General features: G+C 39.2%; 1 protein-coding gene across 5 annotated transcripts in view; it reads left to right on the top strand.

Moving 5' to 3' along the window:
* ARHGEF9 (Cdc42 guanine nucleotide exchange factor 9) overlaps positions 1-21,885 on the top strand; it is a gene marked incomplete at both ends in the record, with an annotated part of 219,229 nt that overhangs the window by 141,592 nt on the left and 55,752 nt on the right. For 4 of the 5 annotated variants that reach the window (XM_079910060.1, XM_079910059.1, XM_079910056.1 and 1 more), the window contains 2 exons: positions 14,479-14,711; positions 19,846-19,975. In XM_079910060.1, coding sequence (XP_079766186.1) covers positions 14,479-14,711; positions 19,846-19,975 — 363 coding nt within the window. The remainder of the gene's footprint in view (positions 1-14,478; positions 14,712-19,845; positions 19,976-21,885) is intronic. The other variant, XM_079910058.1, reaches the window with a different exon arrangement.

The following is a 21,885-nucleotide window of genomic DNA, read 5'->3' as shown; positions in this document are numbered from 1 at the left end:
CTTTTTATTGCTTAGCGATAATTCCATTGTGTGGATATACCACTCATTCACCAGTTCATTCCAGGACATCTGGGTTGTTTACTAGGTTGTTTCCATCTGTGGGATTACTGGGTTGCATTGTAGGTATTTGTTTAATTTTATAAGATACTGCCAAACTGTTTTCCAAAGTTACTGTATCATTTTGCATTCTCACTTCTAATATATAAGGGTTGCAGTTGTTCCACATGGTTGTCAGCACTTGGTATTATCAGTATTTTTAATTTTAGGCATTCTAATAGGTGCATAGTGGCATTTCATTGTGGGTTTAGTTTGCATTTCCCTAATGGCTAATGGTATTGAGCATTTTTTTCATGTGCTTATTTGCCATCTGTATAAAACCTTTGGTGAAGTGTCCTTGTCTTTTGCCCATGTGGGTTGTCTGTTTTCTTACTATTTAGTTCCAAGCGTTATTTCTTTATTCTGTTTGCAAGTCCTTGGTCATATATGTGATTTTCAAAGGTTTTCTCAGTCGTGGCTTAGTCTTTCATTTTTTCTTAACATTGTCTTTGAAAAGCATAAACTTTTAATTTTGTTGAAATTCAATTTATTACTTTTTCATGATTCATGTTTTTTTGTTTCTTATTTAAGAAATCTTTGCCTAACCCAAAGTCACAAAGCTTTTCTACTGTTTTCTTATAGAAATTATGTAGTTTTATTTCTTATATTTAGGCTATGATCATTTTTGAGGTACTTTTTATATATGGTGCAAAATAAGGTTCAAGGTTAATTTGCTTCCATGTGGATATTCAGTCATTCCAGCACCTTTGTTGAAAAAACTATTAATTTCTCCATTGAATTACCTGGGCATCTTTGTCAAAAATCAATTGATCGTATATGTGTAGTTCTATTCTTAGGAACACTATTCTGTTCCAGTGATCTATGTGACTATTTATATAGTAATACCACACTGTGTTTTCTTCTTGTTTTAATTGAGATATAATTGTCATATAGCATTATATCAGTTTCAGGTGTACAACATAATAATTTAATATTTATATATATTGTGAAATGATCACCACAGTAAGTCTAGTTAACATCTATTACCATACATAGTTACAATTTTTTTGTCTCACTGTCTTGAATAATGTAGCTTCATAGCAAGTCTTGAAAGCAGGTAAAGTTCTTCAAATTCATACTTTTTCAAAACAATTTTGGCTATTTTAGGTGATTTCTATTTCTATATAAATTTATCTTATCACAAGGAGAATTTTGTTCTCTTCTTTTTATTTTATCTATATGAGATGATGGAAGTTAAATAAACATTGTGGTAATCATTTCACAATATATGTAAAGCAAGCCATCTTGCTGTACACCTTAAACTTATACAGTGATGTTTGTGAATTATTTCTGGATAAAACTGGGGGGGTGGTGGGAAGAATCAGCTTGCTTAGTTCTACCAAAAAGCAAGGATAACAACAACAAAAAAGAATTCTTCCAGCATTTTGATTAGGATTACATTAAATCTCCCAGCATTGTTTCTAGTTTTCACTTGTATAGGTCTTGATCTTATTTTTTAAAATTGATTTCTAAGTAATTAATTTTTTGCTGCTTTATAAATTGTATTTTTATTTCAATTTCCTATAGTTTGTTGCTATGATATAGAAATGCAACTCATTTTTTTTTTACAGCTGTCCCTCAGTATCTGCAGGAGATGTGTTCCAGGACACCCTGCAGATACCAAAATCCACAGATGCTCAAGACCTTTATATAAAATGGTATAATATTTGCATATAACCTATGCACATACTCCCATATACTTTAAATTATCTCTAGATTACTTATTATACTTAATACAATGTAAATACTATGTAAATGGTTGTAAATAAAATGTAAATGCTATATAAATTTTTACTGGCATGCAAAACAAAGTTTTGCTTTTTGGAACTTTCTAGATTTATTTTCTGAATATTTTCCATCTGCAGTGGTTGAATCCACAGATGCAGAACCTGCCAATATGGAGGGCCAACTGTATTGACTTTGAATCCTGGCACATTATTGAATTCAATAATTGGGTCTATTTTTTTTTTTTTAGATTCCTTAGGATTGTATACATATACAATCACGTCATTTCTAAATAAAGGCAGTTTTATTTATTCTTTTTCAATCTGTATGACTCCTATTTCCTTTGCTTCTCTTATTGGACTAGCCAAGACCTTCACTACAGTGTTAACTAGAAGTGGTAAGAGCAGGCATCTTTTGTTTTGTACCTGATTTTTAGGGACAAAAATTCAGCATTTACTATTAAGAATGATATTAACTTTAAGTTTTTCACGATCACCCTTTATCACATTGGGGAAGTTTCTTTCTAATCCTGGTTTGCTGATGGCTTTTATCATAAATGTATTTTATCAAATGTTTATTGAAATTATTGAAATGGGTGTTAGTTGCTGAAGGTTGGGGTAACTGTGGCAATTTCTTAAAATAAAACAATGAAGTTTGCTGTCAATTGATTTTTCCTTTCATGAATGATTTCTCTGTAGCATGCACCGCTGTTTGACAGTACTTTACCCACAGCAGAATTTCTTTCAAAATGGAAATTCTCTCAAACTCTGCCACTGTTTTAGAAACTGAGTTTATTTAATATTCTAAACCTTTTGTTGTCATTTCAACTATCTTCACAGCATCTTCACCAGAAGTTGATTCCATCTTCAGAAACCTCTTTCTTTGCTCATCTGTAATAAGCAACTTCTCATCCATTAAAGTTTTACCATGAGATTGCAGCAATTCAGTCACATCTTCAGCCTCCACTCCTAATTCTACTTCTCTTGCTATTTCCACTACATCTGCAATTACTTCCTCCACTGAAATCTTGAACTTTTCAAAGTCATCCATGAGGGTTGGAATCAACTTCTTCTGAACTCCTGTTAACGTTGGTATTTTGACCTCTTCCCATGAATCACGAATGTTCTTAATGGCACCTAGAATGGTGAATCCTTCCCAGAAGGTTTTCAATTTGCTTTGTCTAGATCCATCAGAGGAATCACTGTCTATGGGAGCTATAGCCTTAAAAATGTATTTCTTAATCATAAGACTTAAAAGTCAAAATTACTCTTTGATCCATGGGCTGTGTTAGCAGGCATGATAACAACATTAATCTCATTGTACATCTCCATCAGAGCTCTTGGGTGACCAGGTGAATTGTCAATGAGCAGTAATATTTTGCAAAGAATTTTTTTCTAAGCAGTAAGTCTCAACAGGGGACCTAAAATTTTCAGTAAATCATGTTGTTGTAAACAGATTTGCTGTCATCCATAGAGCACAGGCAGAGTAGATTTAACATAATTCTTAAAGGCCTCAGGATTTTCGGAATGGTAAATGAGCACTAGCTTCAACTTAAAATCAACCAGCTGCATTAGCTCCTAACAAAATAGTCAGCCTGCCTTTTTTTTTTTTTTTTTTTTTTTTTTTTTGTGGTACGCGGGCCTCTCACTGTTGTGGCCTCTCCCGTTGCGGAGCACAGGCTCCGGACGCACAGGCTCAGCGGCCACGGCTCACGGGCCCAGCCGCTCTGCGGCATGTGGGATCTTCCTGAACTGGGGCACAAACCCGTGTCCCCTGCATCAGCAGGCGGACTCTAAACCACTGCGCCACCAGAGAAGCCCCAGCCTGCCCTTTTAAGCTTTGAAGCCAGTCACTGACTTCCTCTCTAGCTGTGAACATCCTAGAGGGCATCTTCTTTTTATGGAAGGCTGTTTTGCCTACACTGAAAATCTGTTGTTTAGTGTAGCCACCTTCCTTTATTATCTTAGCTAGATCTTCTAGATAACTTGCTGCAGCTTCTACATTAGCACTTGCTGCTTCACCTTGCACTTTTATGTTATGGAGATGGCTTCTTTCCTTAGACCTCATGAACCAACCTCTGCTAGCTTCACTCTTTTCTCTGCAGCTTCCTCACCTCTTTCAGCCTTTGTAGAATTGAAGAGAGTTAGATTCTTGTTCTGGATTAGGCTTTGACTTAGGGGAATATTGTGGCTGGTTTGATCTTCTATCCAGACAACTAAAACTTTCTCCATATCAGCAATAAGGCTGTTTCAATTTCTTATCATTTGTGTGTTAACTGGAGTAGCACTTTTAATTTCCTTCAAGAACTTTTCCCTTGCCTTCACAGCTTGGCTGTTTGGCACAAGAGGCCTAACTTTTAGCCTATCTCGGCTTTTATCATACCTTCCTCACTAAGTTTAATTATTCTAGCTTTTGATTTAAAGTGCGAGACATGTGTCGCTTCCTCTCACTTGAACACTAGAGGCCATTGTAATGTTATTAATTGGCTTAACTTCAATATTGTGTCTCAAGTAATAGTGAGCCCCAAGGAGTGGGAGAGAGATGGAGGAACAGTGGAGCAGTCAGAATACATAACATTTATACACTGAATTCACCTTCTTACCTGGGTGAGGTTTGTATCACCCTCAAGCAATTACAACATTAACATCAAAGATCACTGATCACAGATTACCATAACAAATATAGTAATAGTGAAAAAGCTTGAAACATTCCAAGAATTGCCAAAATGTGGCATAGAGACATGACGTGAGCAAATGCTGTTGGAAGAATGGCGCCAATAGACTTGCTCAACCAGGATTGTCCCAAACTTCAACTTGTAAAAAACAATGTGAAGTGCAGTAAAGTGAAGTGCAATGAAATGAAGGATGCCTGTATACCATTTACCCAGATTCACCTAATATTAACATTCTATTTTTTAGTTTTCTAAGGAACCCCCTTACTGTTCTCCATAGTGGCTGTATCAATTTACATTCCCACCAACAGTGCAAGAGGGTTCCCTTTTCTCCATACACTCTCCAGCATTTATTGTAGATTTTCTGATGATGCCCATTCTAAACGGTGTGAGGTGATACCTTATTGTAATTTTGATTTGCATTTCTCTAATAATTAGTGATGTTGAGCATCTTTTCATGTGCCTTTTGGCCATCTGTATGTCTTCTTTGGAGTAATATCTACTTAGGTCTTCTGCCCATCTTTTGATTGGGTTGTTTGTTTTTTTGATACCATATGACCCAGCAATCCCACAACTGGGCATATACCCTGAGAAAATAACTCAAAAAGACACATGCACCCCAATGTTCCTTGCAGCACTATTTACAATAACCAGATCATGGAAGCAACATAAATGCCCATCAACAGACGAATGGATAAAGAAGATATGGTACATATATACAACGGAATATTACTCGCGATAAAAAGGAAGGAAATTGGGTCATTTGTAGAGACGTGGATGGACCTAGAGACTGTCATACAGAGTGAAGTTAGTCAGAAACGGAAAAACAAATACTGTATATTAACACATATATGTGGAATCTAGAAAAATGGTACAGATGAACCGGTTTGCAAGGCAGAAATAGAGACACAGATGTAGAGAACAAACATATGGACACCAAGGGGAGAAAGCAGGGGGAAGATGGTGGTGGGATGAATTGGGAAATTGGGATTGACATATATACACTAATATGTATAAAATAGATAACTAATGAGAACTTGCTGTATATCACAGGAAACTCCACTGTGCAGTAGAAACTAACAGAACATTGTGAAACAACTATATCCCAATTAAAAAAAAAAGCATTCTACTGATTTTGATGAATCACTTGAATGTGCTCACCCTCTCCTAACCCCTCCTCCCCTCTCTCTACATTTACACACATACACACACACACACAAACAAACACACGTACACATATATACACGTATATGTTTTTTCTTCAGTCATTTGTGTTTAACTTGCATACATCAGTAATCTTTACCCCTGAATAGTCCAAAGTGTATTTCCTAAGGAACATTCTATGGAGACAATTTGAGGCTCTGGATGATGTGATTCTTTCAAACAGAAATTTATTATATTTTTCAATCTTTTCTAACTATTCTCAGTGGTAAGATTTTCTAAAACTATTTAGTCTGCCGCTACCAGAAATAGAACCTCTGACTATCACTTTTTATGATCCAGTGCCATAATTTTTTGCCACTTGTGTTTTACTATTTTCAGGGCCAGTCATCTCTCATTACCCTTCCTTTAGAGAATTTACCAGCTTTTCCTACTTATATATTTATTTTTTAAACATCTTTATTGGAGTATAATTGCTTTACAATGGTGTGTTAGTTTCTGCTGTATAACAAAGTGAATCAGCTACATGTATACATATATCACCATATCACCTCCTTCTTGAGCCTCCCTGCCACCCTCCCTATCCCACCCCTCTAGGTGGTCACAAAGCACGGAGCTGATCTCCCTGTGCTATGCAGCTGCTTCCCACTAGCTACCTATTTTGCTTTTGGTAGTGTATATATGTCAATGCTACACTCTCACTTGGTCCCAGCTGAACCTTCCCCACCATGTATCATCAAGTCCATTCTCTATGTCTGCATCTTTATTCCTGTCCTGCCCCTAGGTTCATTAGAACCTTTTTTTTCCTTTAGATTCCATATATATGTGTTAGAATACAGTATTTGTTTTTCACTTTCTGACATACTTCACTCTGTATGACAGACCATAGGTCCATCTACCTCACTACAAATAATTCAATTTTGTTTCTTCTTATGGCTGATTAATATTCCATTGTATATATGTGCCACATCTTCTTTACCCATTCATCTCCCAATGGACACTTAGGTTGCTTCCATGTCCTGGCTATTGTAAATAGAGCTGCAATCAACATTGTGGTACATGAGTCTTTGAATTATGGTTTTCTCAGGGTATATGCCCAGTAGTAGGATTGCTGGGTCATATGGTAGTTCTATTTTAAGTTTCTTAAGGAACCTCCTTACTGTTTTCCATAGTAGCTGTATAAATTTACATTCCCACCAATAGTTCAAGAGGGTTTCCTTTTCTCCACACCCTCTCCAGCATTTATGGTTTATATAATTTTTTTAAAAACATCTTTATTGGTGTATAATTGCTTTACAATGGTGTGTTAGTTTCTGCTATATAACAAAGTGAATCAGCTATACAAATACATATAACCCCATATCTCTTCCCTCTTGTGTCTCCCTCCCTCCCACCCTCACTATCCCACCCCTCTAGGTGATCACAAAGCACGGAGCAGATCTCCCTGTGCTATGCGGCTGCGTCCCACTACCTATTGGTTTTACATTTGGTAGTGTATATATGTCCATGCCACTCCCTCACTTTGTCCCAGCTTACCCGTCCCCTACCTGTATCCTCAAGTCCATTCTCTAGTAGGTCTGCATCTTTATTCCCGTTCTGCCCCTATGTTCTTCATGACTCTTTTTTTTTTTTTTTAGATTCCAAATATGTGTTAGCATATGGTATTTGTTTTTCTCTTTCTGACTTACTTCACTCTGTATGACAGACTCTAGGTCCATCCACCTCCCTACAAATAACTCAATTTCGCTTCTTTTTATGGCTGAGTAATGTTCCATTGTATATTTGTGCCACATCTTTATCCATCCATCTGTTGATGGACATTTAGGTTGCTTCCATGTCCAGGCTATTGTAAATAGAGCTGCAATGAACATTGTGCTGCATGACTCTTTTTGAATTATGGTTTTCTCGGGGTATATGCCCAGTAGTGGGATTGCTGGGTCATATGGTAGTTCTCTTTTTCGTTTCTTAAGGAACCTCCATACTGTTCTCCATACTGGCTGTATCAATTCACACTCCCACCAACAGTGCAAGAGGATTCTCTTTTCTCCACACCCTCTCCAGCATTTATTGTTTGTAGATTTTTTGATAATGGCCATTCTGACTGGTGTGAGGTGATACCTCATTGTAGTTTTGATTTACATTTCTGTGATGATTAGTGATGTTGAGCATTCTTTCACGTGTTTGTTGGCAATCTGTATATCTTCTTTGGAGAAATGTCTACTTAGCTCTTCTGCCCATTTTGGAATTGGGTTTTTTGTTTCTTTGCTATTGAGCTTCATGAGCTGCTTGTAAATTTTGGAGATTAATCCTTTGTCAGTTGCTTCATTTGCAAATATTTTCTCCCATTCTTAGGGATGTCTTTTCGTCTTGTTTATGTTTTCCTTTGCTGTGCAAATGCTTCTAAATTTCATTAGGCCCCATTTCTTTATTTTTGTTGTTATTTACATTTCTCTAGGAGGTGGGTCAAAAAGGATCTTGCTGTGATTTGTGTCATAGAGTGTTCTGCCTATGTTTTCCTCTAAGAGTTTTATAGTGTCTGGCCTTACATATAGGTCTTTAATACATTTTGAGTTTATTGTTGTGTCTGGTGTTGGGGAGTGCTCTAATTTCATTCTTTTACATGTAGCTGTCCAGTTTTCCCAGCAACACTTACTGAAGAGGCTATCTTTTCTGCACTGTATATTCTTGCCTTCTTTATCAAAAATAAGGTGACCATAGATGCATGGGTTTATCTCTGGATTTCTATCCTGTTCCTTTGATCTATATTTCTGTTTTTGTGCCAGTACTATACTGTCTTGATTACTATAGCTTTGTAGTATAGTCTGAAGTAGGAGAGCCTGATTCCTCCAGCTCCATTTTTCTTTCTCAAGATTCCTTTGGCTATTCAGGGTCTTTTGTGTTTCCATTCAAATTGAGAATTTTTTTTGTTCTACTTCTGTGAAAAATGCCATTGGTAGTTTAAGGATTGCATTGAATCTGTAGATTGCTTTGAGTTGTACAGTCATTTTCACAATGTGGATTCTTCCAATCCAAGAACACGGTATATCTCTCCATCTGTTTGTATCATCTTTAATTTCTTTTATCAGTGTCTTATAGTTTTCTGCATACAGGTATTTTGTCTCCTTAGGTAGGTTTATTCCTAGGTATTTTATTCTTTTTGATGCAATGGTAAATGGGAGTGTTTCCTCAATTTCTCTTTCAATTTTTTCATCATAGTGTATAGGAATACAAGAGACTTCTGGGCATTAATTTTGTATCATGCCACTTTACCAAATTCATTGATTAGCTCTAGTAGTTTTCTAGTAGCATCTTTAGGATGCTCTATGTATAGTATCATGGCATCTGCAAACAGTGACTGTTTTACTTCTTTTCCATTTTGGATTCCTTTTATTTCTTTCTCTTCTCTGATTGCCATTCATAAAACTTCCAAACCTATGTTGAATAGTGGTGAGAGTGGGCAACCTTGTCTTCTTCCAGATCTTAGAAGAAATGGTTTCAGTTTTTCACCATTGAGAACGATGTTGGCTGTGGGCTTGTCATATATGGCTTTATTATGTTGAGGTTGGTTCCCTCTATGCTTACTTTCTGGAGAATTTTTACCATAAATGGGTGTTGATATTTGTCAAAAGCCTTTTCTACATCTACTGAGATTATTACATGGTTTTTATTCTTCAATTTGTTAATATGGTGCATAACATTGATTCATTTGCATATATTGAAGAATCCATGCATTCCAGGGATAAACCCTACTTGATCATGGTGTATGATCCTTTCAATGTGCTGTTGGATTCTGTTTGCTAGTATTTTATGGTGGATTTTTGCATCTATGTTGTTCAGTGATATTGCCCTGTAGTTTTCTTTTTTTGTGACATCTTTGTCTGTTTTTGGTGTCAGAGTGATGGTGCCCTATTGAATGAGTGTGGGAGTGTTCCTCCCTCTGCTATATTTTGGGAGAGTTTGAGAAGAATATGTGTTAACTCTTCTCTAAGCATTTGATAGAATTCACCTGTGAAGCCTTTTGGCCCTATGCTTTTGTTTGTTGGAAGATTTTTAATCACAATTTCAATTATAGTGCTTGTGATTTGTCTCTTCATGTTTTTTATTTCTTCCTAGTTCAGTCTTGGAAGCTTGTACTTTTCTAAGAATTTTACCATTTCTTCCAGGCTGTGTATTTTATTTTCATATAGTTGCTTGTAGTAGTATCTCATGATCCCTTTTATTTCCACAGTGTCAGTTGTTACTTCTTTTTCATTTCTAATTTGGTTGCTTTGAGTCTTGTCCTTTCTTGTTTTCTTGATGAGTCTGGCTACTGGTATGTCAATTTTACCTTCTCAAAGAATCAGCTTTTAGTTTTATTGATATTTGATTTTTATCCTTTAATTTGTTAATATGGTGTATCACGTTGATTGACTTGCATATATTGAAACAGCAGTTTCCTTCATTTCCTTTTCATTTATTTCTCATGTGATCTATATGATTTCTTTCCTTCTGCTAACGTTTTTTTGTTGTTCTTCTTTCTCTCATTGCTTTAGGTGTAAAGTTAGGTTGTTTATTTGAGATTTTCTTTTTTCTTGAGTTAAGATTGTATTGCTGTAAACTTCCTTCTTAAAAACTGCTTTTGTGGCATCCCATAGGTTTTGGGTCAATGTGTTTTCATTGTCACTTGTTTCTAGGTATTTTTTGATTTCCTCTTTGATTTCTTCTGTGATCTCTTGGTTATTTAGTAGTGTATTGTTTAGCCTTCCTGTGTTTGTATTTTTTACAGTGTTTTCACTGTAATTGATATCTAGTCTCATAGCACTGTGGTTGGAAAAGATACTTGACACAATTTCAATTTTCTGAAATTTACCAAGGCTTGATTTGTGTCCCAAGATATGATCTATCCTGGAGAATGTTCCATGAGCACTTGAAAAGAAAGTGTATTCTGTTGTTTTGGGGTGGAATGTTCTATAAATATCAATTAATTCCATCTTGTTAAGTGTATCATTTAAAGCTTGTGTTTCCTTATTTATTTTCAGTTTGGATTATCTGTCCATTTGTGAAAGTGGGGTGTTAAAGTCCCCAGTATGAATGTGTTACTTTCAGTTTCCCCTTTTATGGCTGTTAGCATTTGCCTTATTTATTGAGGTGCTCCTATGTTGGGTGCATAAATATTTACACTTGTTATATCTTCTCTTGGATTGATCCCTTGATCATTATGTAGTGTCCTTTTTTGTCTCTTGTAATAGTCTTTATTTTAAAGTCTATTTTGTCTGTTATGAGTATTGGTATGCCAGATTTCCTTTGATTTCTATTTGCATGGAATATCTTTTTCCATCCCATCACTTTCAGTCTGTATGTGTCCCTAGGTCTGAAGTGGGTTGCTTGTAGACAGCATTTACACACGTCTTGTTCTTGTATCCATTCAGCCATTTTGTGTCCTTTGGTTGGAGAATTTAATCCACTTACATTTAAGGTAATTATCGATATATATGTTCCTATTACCATTTTCTTAATTATTTTTTGTAAGTCTTTTCCTTCTCTTGTGTTTCCTGCCTAGAGAAGTTGCTTTAGCATTTTTTGTACAGCTGGTTTGATTGTGCTGAATTCTCTTAAGTTTTGCTAGTCTGTAAAAGTTTTAATTTTGCCATCAAATCTGAATGAGATCCTTGCTGGGTAGAATAATCTTGGTTGTAGGTTTTTCCCTTTCATCACTTTTAATATGTCCTGCCACTCCCTTCTGGCTTGCAGAATTTCTGCTGAAAGATCAGTTGTTAAGCTTATGGGGATTCCCTTGTATGTTATTTTTTGCTTTTCCCTTGCTGCTTTTCATATTTTTGGTTTGTATTTAATTTTTGATTGTTTCCTTAATATGTGTCTTGCCATGTTTCTTGGATTTATCCTGTATGGGACTCTCTGCTCTTCCAGGACTTGATTGACTATTTCCTTTCCCATGTTAGGGAAGTTTTCGACTATAGTCTCTTCAGATATTTTCTCAGACACTTTCTTTTTGTGTTCTTCTTCTGGGACCCCTATAATTTGAATTTTGTTGCATTTAATGTTGCCCCAGAAGTGTCTATTCATTCTTTTTTCTTTATTTTGCTCTGCCACAGGTATTTGCAGTATTCTATCTTCCAGCTCACCTATCCATTCTTCTGCCTCAGTTATTCTGCTATTGATTCCTTCTAGAGTATTTTTCCTTTCTTTGTTTGTGTTCTTCATCACTGTTTGTTTGCTCTTGAGTTCTTCTAGGTCCTTGTTAAACACTTCTTGTATTTTCTCTATTCTATTTCTGAGATTTTGGATCATCTTTACTATCATTACTCTTAATTGTTTTTCAGGTAGACTGCCTATTTCCTCTTCATTTGTTTGTTCTGCTGGGTTTTTGCCTTGCTCCTTCATCTGCTTCATATTTCTCTGTCTTCTCATTTTGTTTAACTTAGTGTGTTTTGGCTCTCCTTTTCCTCAGCTTTGTAGTTCCCATTATTTTTGTTTTGCCCCCAGTGGGTGAGATTGGTTTATTTGCTTATGTAAGCTTCCTGGTGGATGGGACTGGTGCATTTCTTCTGGTTGGTGGAGATGGATCTTGTTTCTCTGGTGTGCAGGGCCACATCCGGTGTGGTGTTTTGTGGTGTCTGTCAACTTAGCATGACTTTAGGCAGCCTCTCTGCTAATTGGTGGGTTTTTGTTCCTGTCTTGCAAGTTGTTTGCTGTGGGGCATCCAGCACCAGAGCTTGCTGGCCATTGGGTGGAATGGGTCTTAGTGTTGATGAAGTCTCTGGGAGAGCTCTTGCTTATTGATATTACATGGGGCTGGGAGGTCTCTGGTGGTCCAATATCCTGGACTTGGCTCTCCCACCTCAGAGGCTCATGCCCGTCATCCAGCTGGAGCACCAAAATCGTGCCAGCCACACAGCTTGGAAGTAAAGGAAGGAAAAAAAAGAACAAACAGATAGAACCCCAAACCAAATGGTAAAAACAAAACGAAACAGACAAAATCAGACAAAGAAACGTACCCATGTGTGCACGCAAACACACACACACACACACACACACACACACACACACACACACACTCATAAAAAACAGACAAACAACCAAAAAACAACAAGAGCAGAAAAAGAAAACAAAACAAAACTACCAGACAGAACCCTAGGACAAATGATATCAAACCTAAAGAGACCAAATCATACAAAGATACATACATACATGCATTTACAAAAAGAGAAAAAGGGGGAAAAATTAAAAATAAAAATATTTTAAAAATTTAAAATAAAGGAAGGTAACAACCAAACCAATAAACAAATCCACCAGTGATAACAAGCACTTAAAACTAAACTAAGAGAAACATAAAACCAAAAACAAATCAGACTTAGAAAGCAAACGCCAAGTCTACAGTTTCTCCCAAAGTCTACCACCTCAATTTTGGGAACATTTGTTGTCTATTCAGCTACTCCACAGATGCAGGGTTTTATCAAGTTGATTGTGGGGATATAATCCACTGCTCCTGAGGATGCATGGAGAAATTTCCCTTTCTCTTCTTTGTTCTCACAGCTCCTGGGATTCAGCTTTGGTTTTGGCCCTGCCTCTGCATGTAGGCCACCCTCAGGTGTCTGTTCCCCACCCAGACAGGAGTGAGTTCAAGCAGCAGCTGATTAGGGCTCTGTTGCTCGCTCCAGCCAGGGAGAGGGAAAAGTATGGTAGTCAGAATTAGAATGTGGGGGTGAGCCTGCAGCACCAGAGGCTGACATGACATTGCAACAGCCTGTGGTGCACCATGTGTTCTACCAGGGAAGTTGTCCCTGGATCATGGGACCCTGGCCATGGTTTGCTGCATGGGTATCCATGGAAGTGTGGGTAGTGACCTGCACTTACACAAAGGATTCTTGGTGGCAGTGGTGGCAGTGTTAACGGTCCATGCCCATCTCTGTGGTCCAATCTGATAGCTGTGGCTCACTCCTGTCTCTGGAGCTCATTTAGGTGGTGCTCTGCCCTCTGTGGGCACAAGGAGCAGGAATCCCCTCTCCTCGCACACCCCAAAACAGTGGTCTCTTGCCTCTCCATCTGATCCAGACATTTTCCCAGACTCCTTCCTGGCTAGCTGTGGTACACTAGTCCACTTCAGGCTGTCTTCACACAGCCAACCCCAGTCCTTTCCCTGAGGTCTGACCTCCAAAGCCTGAACCTCAGCTCTCAGCTCCCACCCACCCCGATGAGTGAGCAGACAAGCATCTTAGGCTGGTGAGTGCTGGTTGGCACTGATCCTCTGTGCGGGAATCTCTCCACTTTCCCTTCTGCACCCCTGTTTCTGCACTCTCCTCCATGGCTCTGAAGCTTTTCCCCCACCTGTTCCCACCAGTGAAGGGGCTTCCTAGTGTGTGCAAACTTTTCCTCATTCACAGCTCCCTCCCAGTGGTGCAGGTCCCATCCCTATTCTTTTGTCTCTGTTTTTTCTTTTTTCTTTTGCCCTGCCCAAGAACATGGGGAATTTTTTGCATTTTGGGAAGTCTGAGCTCTTCTGCCAGCATTCAGTAGGTGTTCTGTAGGAGTTGTTTCACATGTAGATGTATTTTTGATGTATTTGTGTGGAGGAAGGTGATCTCCATGTCTCATTCCTCCACCATCTTGAAGGTCTCTTTTATTTATTTTTATATATGAATTTTTACAGGTTGTCTAATTCCCAAATAATTTCTTTATTATTAAATTATGAATCAGTGTAGGAAAGATTGACATTATCATTTTTATATTTCTACATAAGTAGAGGGTCTGTTTTCCCATTTCTCCAGAACTTCTTTTGGAGTTCTCAGTAGCCTTTCCCTTTCTCTCTATCTTTCCTCTGCTCACAGCAAGATGGATTCTGGATATACTCTGAGTACTGTAACAACCACCTGGACGCCTGTATGGAGCTCTCCAAACTGATGAAGGACAGCCGCTACCAGCACTTTTTTGAGGCCTGTCGCCTCTTGCAGCAGATGATTGACATTGCCATTGATGGTTTCCTTTTGACGCCAGTGCAGAAGATCTGCAAGTATCCCTTACAGTTGGCTGAGCTCCTCAAGTATACCGCCCAGGACCATAGGTAAGGGATTGAGGGAGGCAGGAGTGAAGGAGAGAGCCTCCTCTACATGTTAATCCTTATTGAGAATGTATGTCCTCTTGCCTTTTCTGAATTTCTGTTAGCTTATATACACAATGGGATGATGACATATTCTTGCTTACCTCTGAAGACTGTTGTGTATATAAAGTGAGACAATGCTTATCAGTTGCTTATAAACTTATAAATCAATATATACACAAAATCAGTGTTCATCATTATTGTACCACTTAGACACTACCTTCAGGGAGCTTATAGCCTGGTCCTTAGTCCTGAGTTCAGCCAAGTGAATCAACTGTTTATTCTACTCTGCTCAATAGAGTCAAATATCCTGGTAACAGACTGCCCTACTTGTACTGACCTTAGATTTCTTCTGAAAGGCTACACCCCTGGTCTTCTTTAGTCTTTTACACCCTCCTCTGCCTCATCCCAACTGTACCTTCCCCTTAGACACACAGCATGACTGGGGGAAAATAGACTTGAGACTTCCCCTGAAGTTTTCTCAAAGTTTTTCAGTATTTTCAAGAAAACCAACCCAAAAAGGATGAAGGAGCTTATCTTTCTCTGAATGGAAATGACACTCCTAACCCTCTATTAGTAAGGTATATTCTGGGAGTCATCTCCAACAATGGGAATGGTCTACAGTGAACCATCCCCTATTTTTTCATGTGCTTTGCTTCATAACCTAGAGCCCCCAGCCTATTTATAGCCTGCTTTTAATTGGTATTAAATCCGTGACCTCAGGTTTATTGCCCCAGCTCTCAGCTCTCTTCCTGATTGATCACTATAAGAATAAAGAAGGCCTTTGCTCAATTTCCCTTAGTTTCTGCTTGCTTCTCATCAGGCCTGCTTCGTACTTTCATTTGGCTCCACTGCCTGGTTTCCTTGGATCTGACTTCCAGACCTAGTTGCATAAGGCCATCGGTATGCGTCGGTTGGTTTTTTTTATGTCAAGCTTCTAGGCCAATCCCTAGGTTCATTTTTAAGTTGATGTTGTTCTTTAGCATATCATGGGTTATGTGCTTCAGTGGTCTGAAGCCCTGGACAGATTTCAGATTTGAAACCAAATGTAGTAGCAGTGGACTCTCCCTTTGTATGAGTAACACCACCAGTGGTAACTCTGCCTTCCTTGTTCTGTTGGCTGTGAGCGAGGCAGGTGTAGAAGGACCTTGCAAAGGAGGACTCTGTTCCCTTCTCCCTGAGTCTGTTTACTAGCTGGGGAATAGTGGGAGTACTAATTAGACATGAAATTTGGAGGTGGCTAAATCTCACTTAAAATATTTAATACAGCCCATTGCCAAAACTGAGTCCCAAGTTTTCTAAGGAGAAAACTTGTGAGAGCTAATAGGATGTTAAAGAACCCCAACTAAAATATCTTAATATTTTAAAAATAAAAATGGAAAACATTTATGGCACCTAAAATGGAAAGGGCCTTAGAGGAAGGTCTTCTAGTCAGACTTATTCATTCTATGGCTAGACAGACTGAGTCCCAGAAAGGGAAAATGACAAAGAGCAAGTCTGTGGCAAAGCAGGGACACAAAGTATGGACAGTGGTCTGGGAACCTAACTTTTTAAAGAGCGCTCCAGGTGATTTTCATGCCAAGGAAGATTTGTGAGCCATTGTACTAGCCAGTCTGGAAGGCCTTTTCTAGTTCTGCCATCCCATGTTGTAATGAATCTAAATGACCTCCACAGGAATACTTCAAGGTGCTAAGTGACCAGAAGCAGCCACTATTGCACCTAAATCTCAGTGGAGCTGCTTTCAGACCAGTGGTTTTAAAACCAGTATATTTAAAGAGTGATTCTCAAATGTTTTTATATCACAGCTCATCTCCACCTACTCCTGAGTGTCTGCTCTAAAAATTATACTTGTGGACTGATGATATTAACTAGGTAAATTATGTATTTACATAAATGTTTTTAAGAGCCCCCCAAGGACCGATTTTAAAGCACAGCCAAAAATTATGTTTGTCTTTTAGACCAAAGCAACCCCAGGGCCTTTTGGGTTTAGTGGGAGCCAACAAGATAGCATATCTCCCTGGGATTTCCCATTCCTGTGCACCTTCACCTTGTGAGTGGAACCCCTGCATCAAGGCCTTCTTATCCTCTGGGTCTCTGGTCCCCTCTCCTTCCACCCCTAGGCTCAGGGGTGCTGAGAGAATGGCTCAGGCAGTCGCAGGCTACATCAATCCCTGTCCTCATTTGGGGTGACCCATTGGGCCTAGCACTATCCCCAGGCCATGGGCCACTCCTTCTTGCAGGCCTCAGAAAGCTTTATCAAGGTGATAGCTCCTGTGATGCATGCCAAAGTAGCTTGGGTTTGAAGGCAATCAGAGGCTAATGCCAGGTTGAAGACTTAGGTTGATAGGTGTTCAGATAGGTAGGTCTGAAATGCAAGCAGGCAGAGTAGTCCCTGAGGGAGAAGATTAGGTGGATAGAGAGTGGTAAATGGAGAATAATACTACCATTGTTTACAGATGGGTGACATGTCCCCACCCCCCCACCCAACCTTGCTTAAGCTGCTAAGAAGAAAGACTACGAGAGGGAGGTTAGCTGACCTGCCTGGAACAAGACAATCTTGGTTCAGTCAGTCTCCTCACTAGGGTGCTGGGCTCAGACCTCATCTGGAAGCCTGAGGGCTCTGAGCAGGGTTCAGGCTAGACCACAGCTATTTACTTTTTTCTCTCACCCACTCCTAAAGCTAGTGGGGAAGGTTAGAGATGGTGACATACCCCCCTCTAACCATCATGAGAAAGGCAGCCAGCTAAAAATGGCAAAGGTTGACTGACAGTATGGCACAGTGGCAGTGATAAATTCATGGCTAAGTAGTACATGGGGTCAGGCAGAGGTAATAAGCATTCTCATGCCAGCACTCTCCAATAGGACTTTGTACAGTGATGTAAATGTTCCATATCTCTGTGGTTTAATATAGTAGACACTGGCCACATATGGCTATTGAGTACTGAGAAATGTAGCTGATGCAACTAAAGAACTAAATTTTTATTTAATTCTAATTAAATGTGGCTAGTGGATACCATATTTGACAGTGTAACTCTATGCTTTACCTCCTAGAAAGTGGCTTAAGGCATTTTCCTGATGCTCTCAAATCAGGGAGGAATAGCATGGGAGACAGAAAAAGGACCTAAAGAACAGGGGTGCTTATTTACGTCAGCAACTTCTGCACTGCAACCACCCCTTCTGTCATTACCCTACCTTGCTTCTAAATGGCAAGCTCAGATAGTCTTGCCAGGGAAAAACTTTGACAGTTTTACAGAGCACAATAACTCCCCCACAGGTTGGAGCAAGTAACTGTAAAAGAATGAAATGTAACAGAAACAAATGTAATATTCTGTAGTTTGGTCTAAGAAATCAACAATTCAAGGACAGACTGAGAGACATACAGCTTCTAGACAGCATATTTTAAAGAAATTTAAGAAGTATTGGTTGATCATAAGTTCAGTATGAGTCAGAAGTGAGATCCACAAGAAAAACTGGTAACAGCTAACATTCATTAAGGCTCAGGATAAAGAAGTTTTGGGGTGTGTGTGTGTGTGTGTGTGTGTGTGTGTGTGTGTGTATGCGTGTGTGTGTTAACAGAGTTGTCTTGAGACAGAATAGACTGGTTAGGATTTGTACTGAGTATCCTGTCACTGTAGGTGATAAAATGTAGTAACGTTTGAAGACTATGGTCTGGCAGGTGTGCAGAGAACAGACTGGAGCCAGGGAGGCCAGCTAAGAGGAGGTGCTGTGTCTCATCTGCCCTAGCAGTTAGAACTCCCTTTCTTCTGTTCCTATGATTGGTCCACCACCCCACACCTCAATGTATTAGGGAAGAAAAAGACAGTTGCCCTGCTCTTCTTTTTCTCTTCTCTTCTTTCAAATTGGTGCAGGGACAGTGAGCATGTTAGTGACCACAAAGCATGTTCAGCTTCTCTAAGGAAAAGTTTGTTAAGACTGAACTGTAACTCATCCTCCTGCCTTCTCAACTAATTATTCCACCAAATGTCTGGGATCTAACTTTCAATCTTCTTTTCACAGGAGCCATTTGACTGGAAATTAGATCAGACAAACAGAGAAAACTGGGCAGGATGGTATAACCTTCAACAAGTGGGCCATCCAAAGTGCCAGGAAAATGGGGCCTAGGATTGTACTTCTGGAGTTAGAGGTTTTGAGAGACAACCCATATAATGTCTATACTAGAGAAATGTTTGTTTTATATTAATAATACTGCAGACATTTGCTGTGAGCCAAGAGTAAAACAGTTTTCATGGATTATTAAAACTTCAGCAAATTCTACTGTAATTCTCCCCATTTTACAGATGAGGAAACTGAGTCACTGAGAAGGAGAATGAGACTTGTCAAAGGCCACACCACTAGTCAGTGACTAAACTAGGGTTTGTGTTCAAGGAGTCTGGCTCCAGTCTCTGTTCTTAACCACAATGCTACATCCTATCTCTATATTGTATAGGAGGAAAGGTTTGGATGTTATTTTACTGTGACTTTGGGCAGAGTTCCCTAGAAATAGGTGCTAGAACAGATGGTAAAGTTCTCTGGACCATGCCATGTGTGAGGCTCCCTTCCTCATCCTTGGCTGGTTGTATCAGATAGGTACAAAAATAATGGCATAGCAAAGATGAGTCTGTTTCTCTTTCATAGAGAAAACGCCTGCAGGTAGGCAGTTTATGGCTGCCTTGCTGGCTCCATGATTATCAGAGACTCCTTCCAGTTTTCTCTTATCCTATCCTTAGGAGTATGGACCTTGTCCTTATGGTCTAAGATGGTTGCTAGAACTTCAGCCATCACATCTAAATATTCTTAAGCGTCAGGTTTAAGTAAGGACCAAAGAAGGACATGCTGTTTTCCTTAAAGGTAGTTTTTCAAAAGTTCTACCCAACATTTCTATTTACATATAACTGGACAGAACTTGATCATATAAGTCACCTCTTACTGTAAAGAAGGATAGAAAATGTAGTCTTTTGTACCATGTGGCATGGATTCTATCTAAAATCCGGGCTCTCTTGCTAAGTAGGAAGAGGAGAATGGATGTTAGTGTTGGCACCCAGCACATTGGTTCAATGGCACATTGACTCATCCAACTTGTAATTTTGTGTCTTCACAGTGACTACAGGTATGTGGCAGCTGCTCTGGCTGTCATGAGAAATGTGACTCAGCAGATCAATGAACGCAAGCGGCGCTTGGAGAATATTGACAAGATTGCCCAGTGGCAGGCCTCTGTCCTAGACTGGGAGGTAGGACCCTTACTAACAGGGACATTGGAGAGTCTGAATACCTTAGCCAGAACCTCACATCTTAGCCAAAGATGAGCAAAGAGTAATTATATTTGAAGAGCATCAGAAAGGATTTAGATTAGAGCCAAGGCAAAACTTCCTGCTAATAAGAGGTGTTGTGTACTTGAATAGCTTTCTAAGAAGGTTGGAGAAATCTCGGTTGCAATGTTTCATTAGGAAAGGAAAGATTCATCTATTTGGGTGTTTCTAAGAAATAATTGGGTTGACTCAGTAGCCTTTCAAAGCTCTTTCAAGTCCTGGAATTTTATCACCACCAGATGAACACTTGGATGAGGAGTAATAGGTACTAATTCACTCCCAGACACAGAGTGCAAGGTTGGTTCTCTGATGCAGGCCAGCCAACATACTTCTTCTTTTCCTCTTGGTGAGATCACCTCACCCTGACATATCTACTAGTTCTATCCAAGCCTGCACACTTCAGGCCACAACTATCATCCCTGCCCAACTGACAGGCCAAATTCTATTTTTTAATTATCTGCTTATAAAAATAATCCCTGAGCCTTCCATTCTATTGGAATTGGTCACGACTTCTCTGAACTCAGAAAGCCTTCACTAAAGCATTGTCTTCTGAGATGCTAACTTTCAGAGGATATACACAGCCTAACAAATAAATGGAGCTTTTGCCTCTTATGCCACTGCTCTGTTGAAGTTCCTGAGGTGTCTGTTAAACAGAAAAAAGAGCTGTGAACTTTAAGGCCTCACAGGTACCTGTGTGTTAAGTACACTATTTATTGTTTCTCTCTTGTGCCCATCAAGAGAACCAGGAGTAATGACATTTCACATTTATCTCTCAGACCCAAGTTATGAAATCTGACAGTCCACAGCTAATATAACCAAGATAGGAGAGGCAGGACATGCTACCAGGGAGGAGGTGGCAATCTTAAGCTTCATGATCATAGTGTAGAAGTTGAGTCAGCTACCCATTCCTCTGGCCTCCACACAGGTATAATTTCTTGTAATTTGAGAGCTAGTAGCTCTCTAACTTGTCATATAGTTTAGCACATTCCAAGGGAATGAAACAGCCTTACAGTTACTTAACCAATGTCCAGAAAAAGTCATCTTTCCTTTATTCTGCTACTTCTGTTCCTCTTTAATGTACATGGCTGGAAATGTCCACAGTTCTGAGCAGCTGGCATATTTTTGAGTCTTATTTGAAGGATAATGTCCCCATACAGAGTAGAAAACAGCAGTGATTCTTTGAGATGCAAGGAGAGGAAGGAATCTATATAAAGAGATCTTCTTGCTCATAAGAAGAAAACAGCACTGGCACAGACTTATTAGGAAATCATGGATTTTCCTTCCCCTGTGTCTGGTTTGCTTTGGATAGTTTCCTGATAAGAGGGCTGGATCAAATGACCTCTAGAAAGATCACTAATTCTCAGGCACTCTGAAACTGTGGCTGATTAGCAGGCCTCTTTTTCTCTACCCCTGTGGGGATTCTCTGTAATAGGATGTTCCCAGCAGCAGTTGTCTTTCTATTCCCTGAAACAATTTTCCCCTTCCCAATACCTGGAAGACCTTCTAATTCCTCCATGGGCTCTTGGCCTCCAGTCCCTGCAGCTGGGGCCATGGGAGACCAAGAATAGCTTAAAATTCTTTGGCCTGTTCAGGGAGCTTCACTAACACCTAACATGAAAGCACTGAACTATGATTTAAAGACTCAGCATCTCAGAAGGAATTTTATTTGTGTTTGTCTATAGTTGGGGGTTGGGAAACAAAGGAAAGTCTTTCGAATAGGAGGCAGTTACTTTCTGCCTCCTTTGTTAGCATGATTGACTGGTCCTCTAATCTCATCCAAGCCCACACAACCCTGCTTGACAAAGTCCTTCTTTATTTAAGTTAGTAAGAAG

This window comes from Stenella coeruleoalba (genome assembly GCF_951394435.1).
Source record: "Stenella coeruleoalba genome assembly, chromosome: X".
Taxonomy (NCBI): domain Eukaryota; kingdom Metazoa; phylum Chordata; class Mammalia; order Artiodactyla; family Delphinidae; genus Stenella; species Stenella coeruleoalba.
The sequence above is the reverse complement of the archived record's forward strand: the minus strand, read 5'-3'. Positions and strand labels throughout refer to the sequence as shown.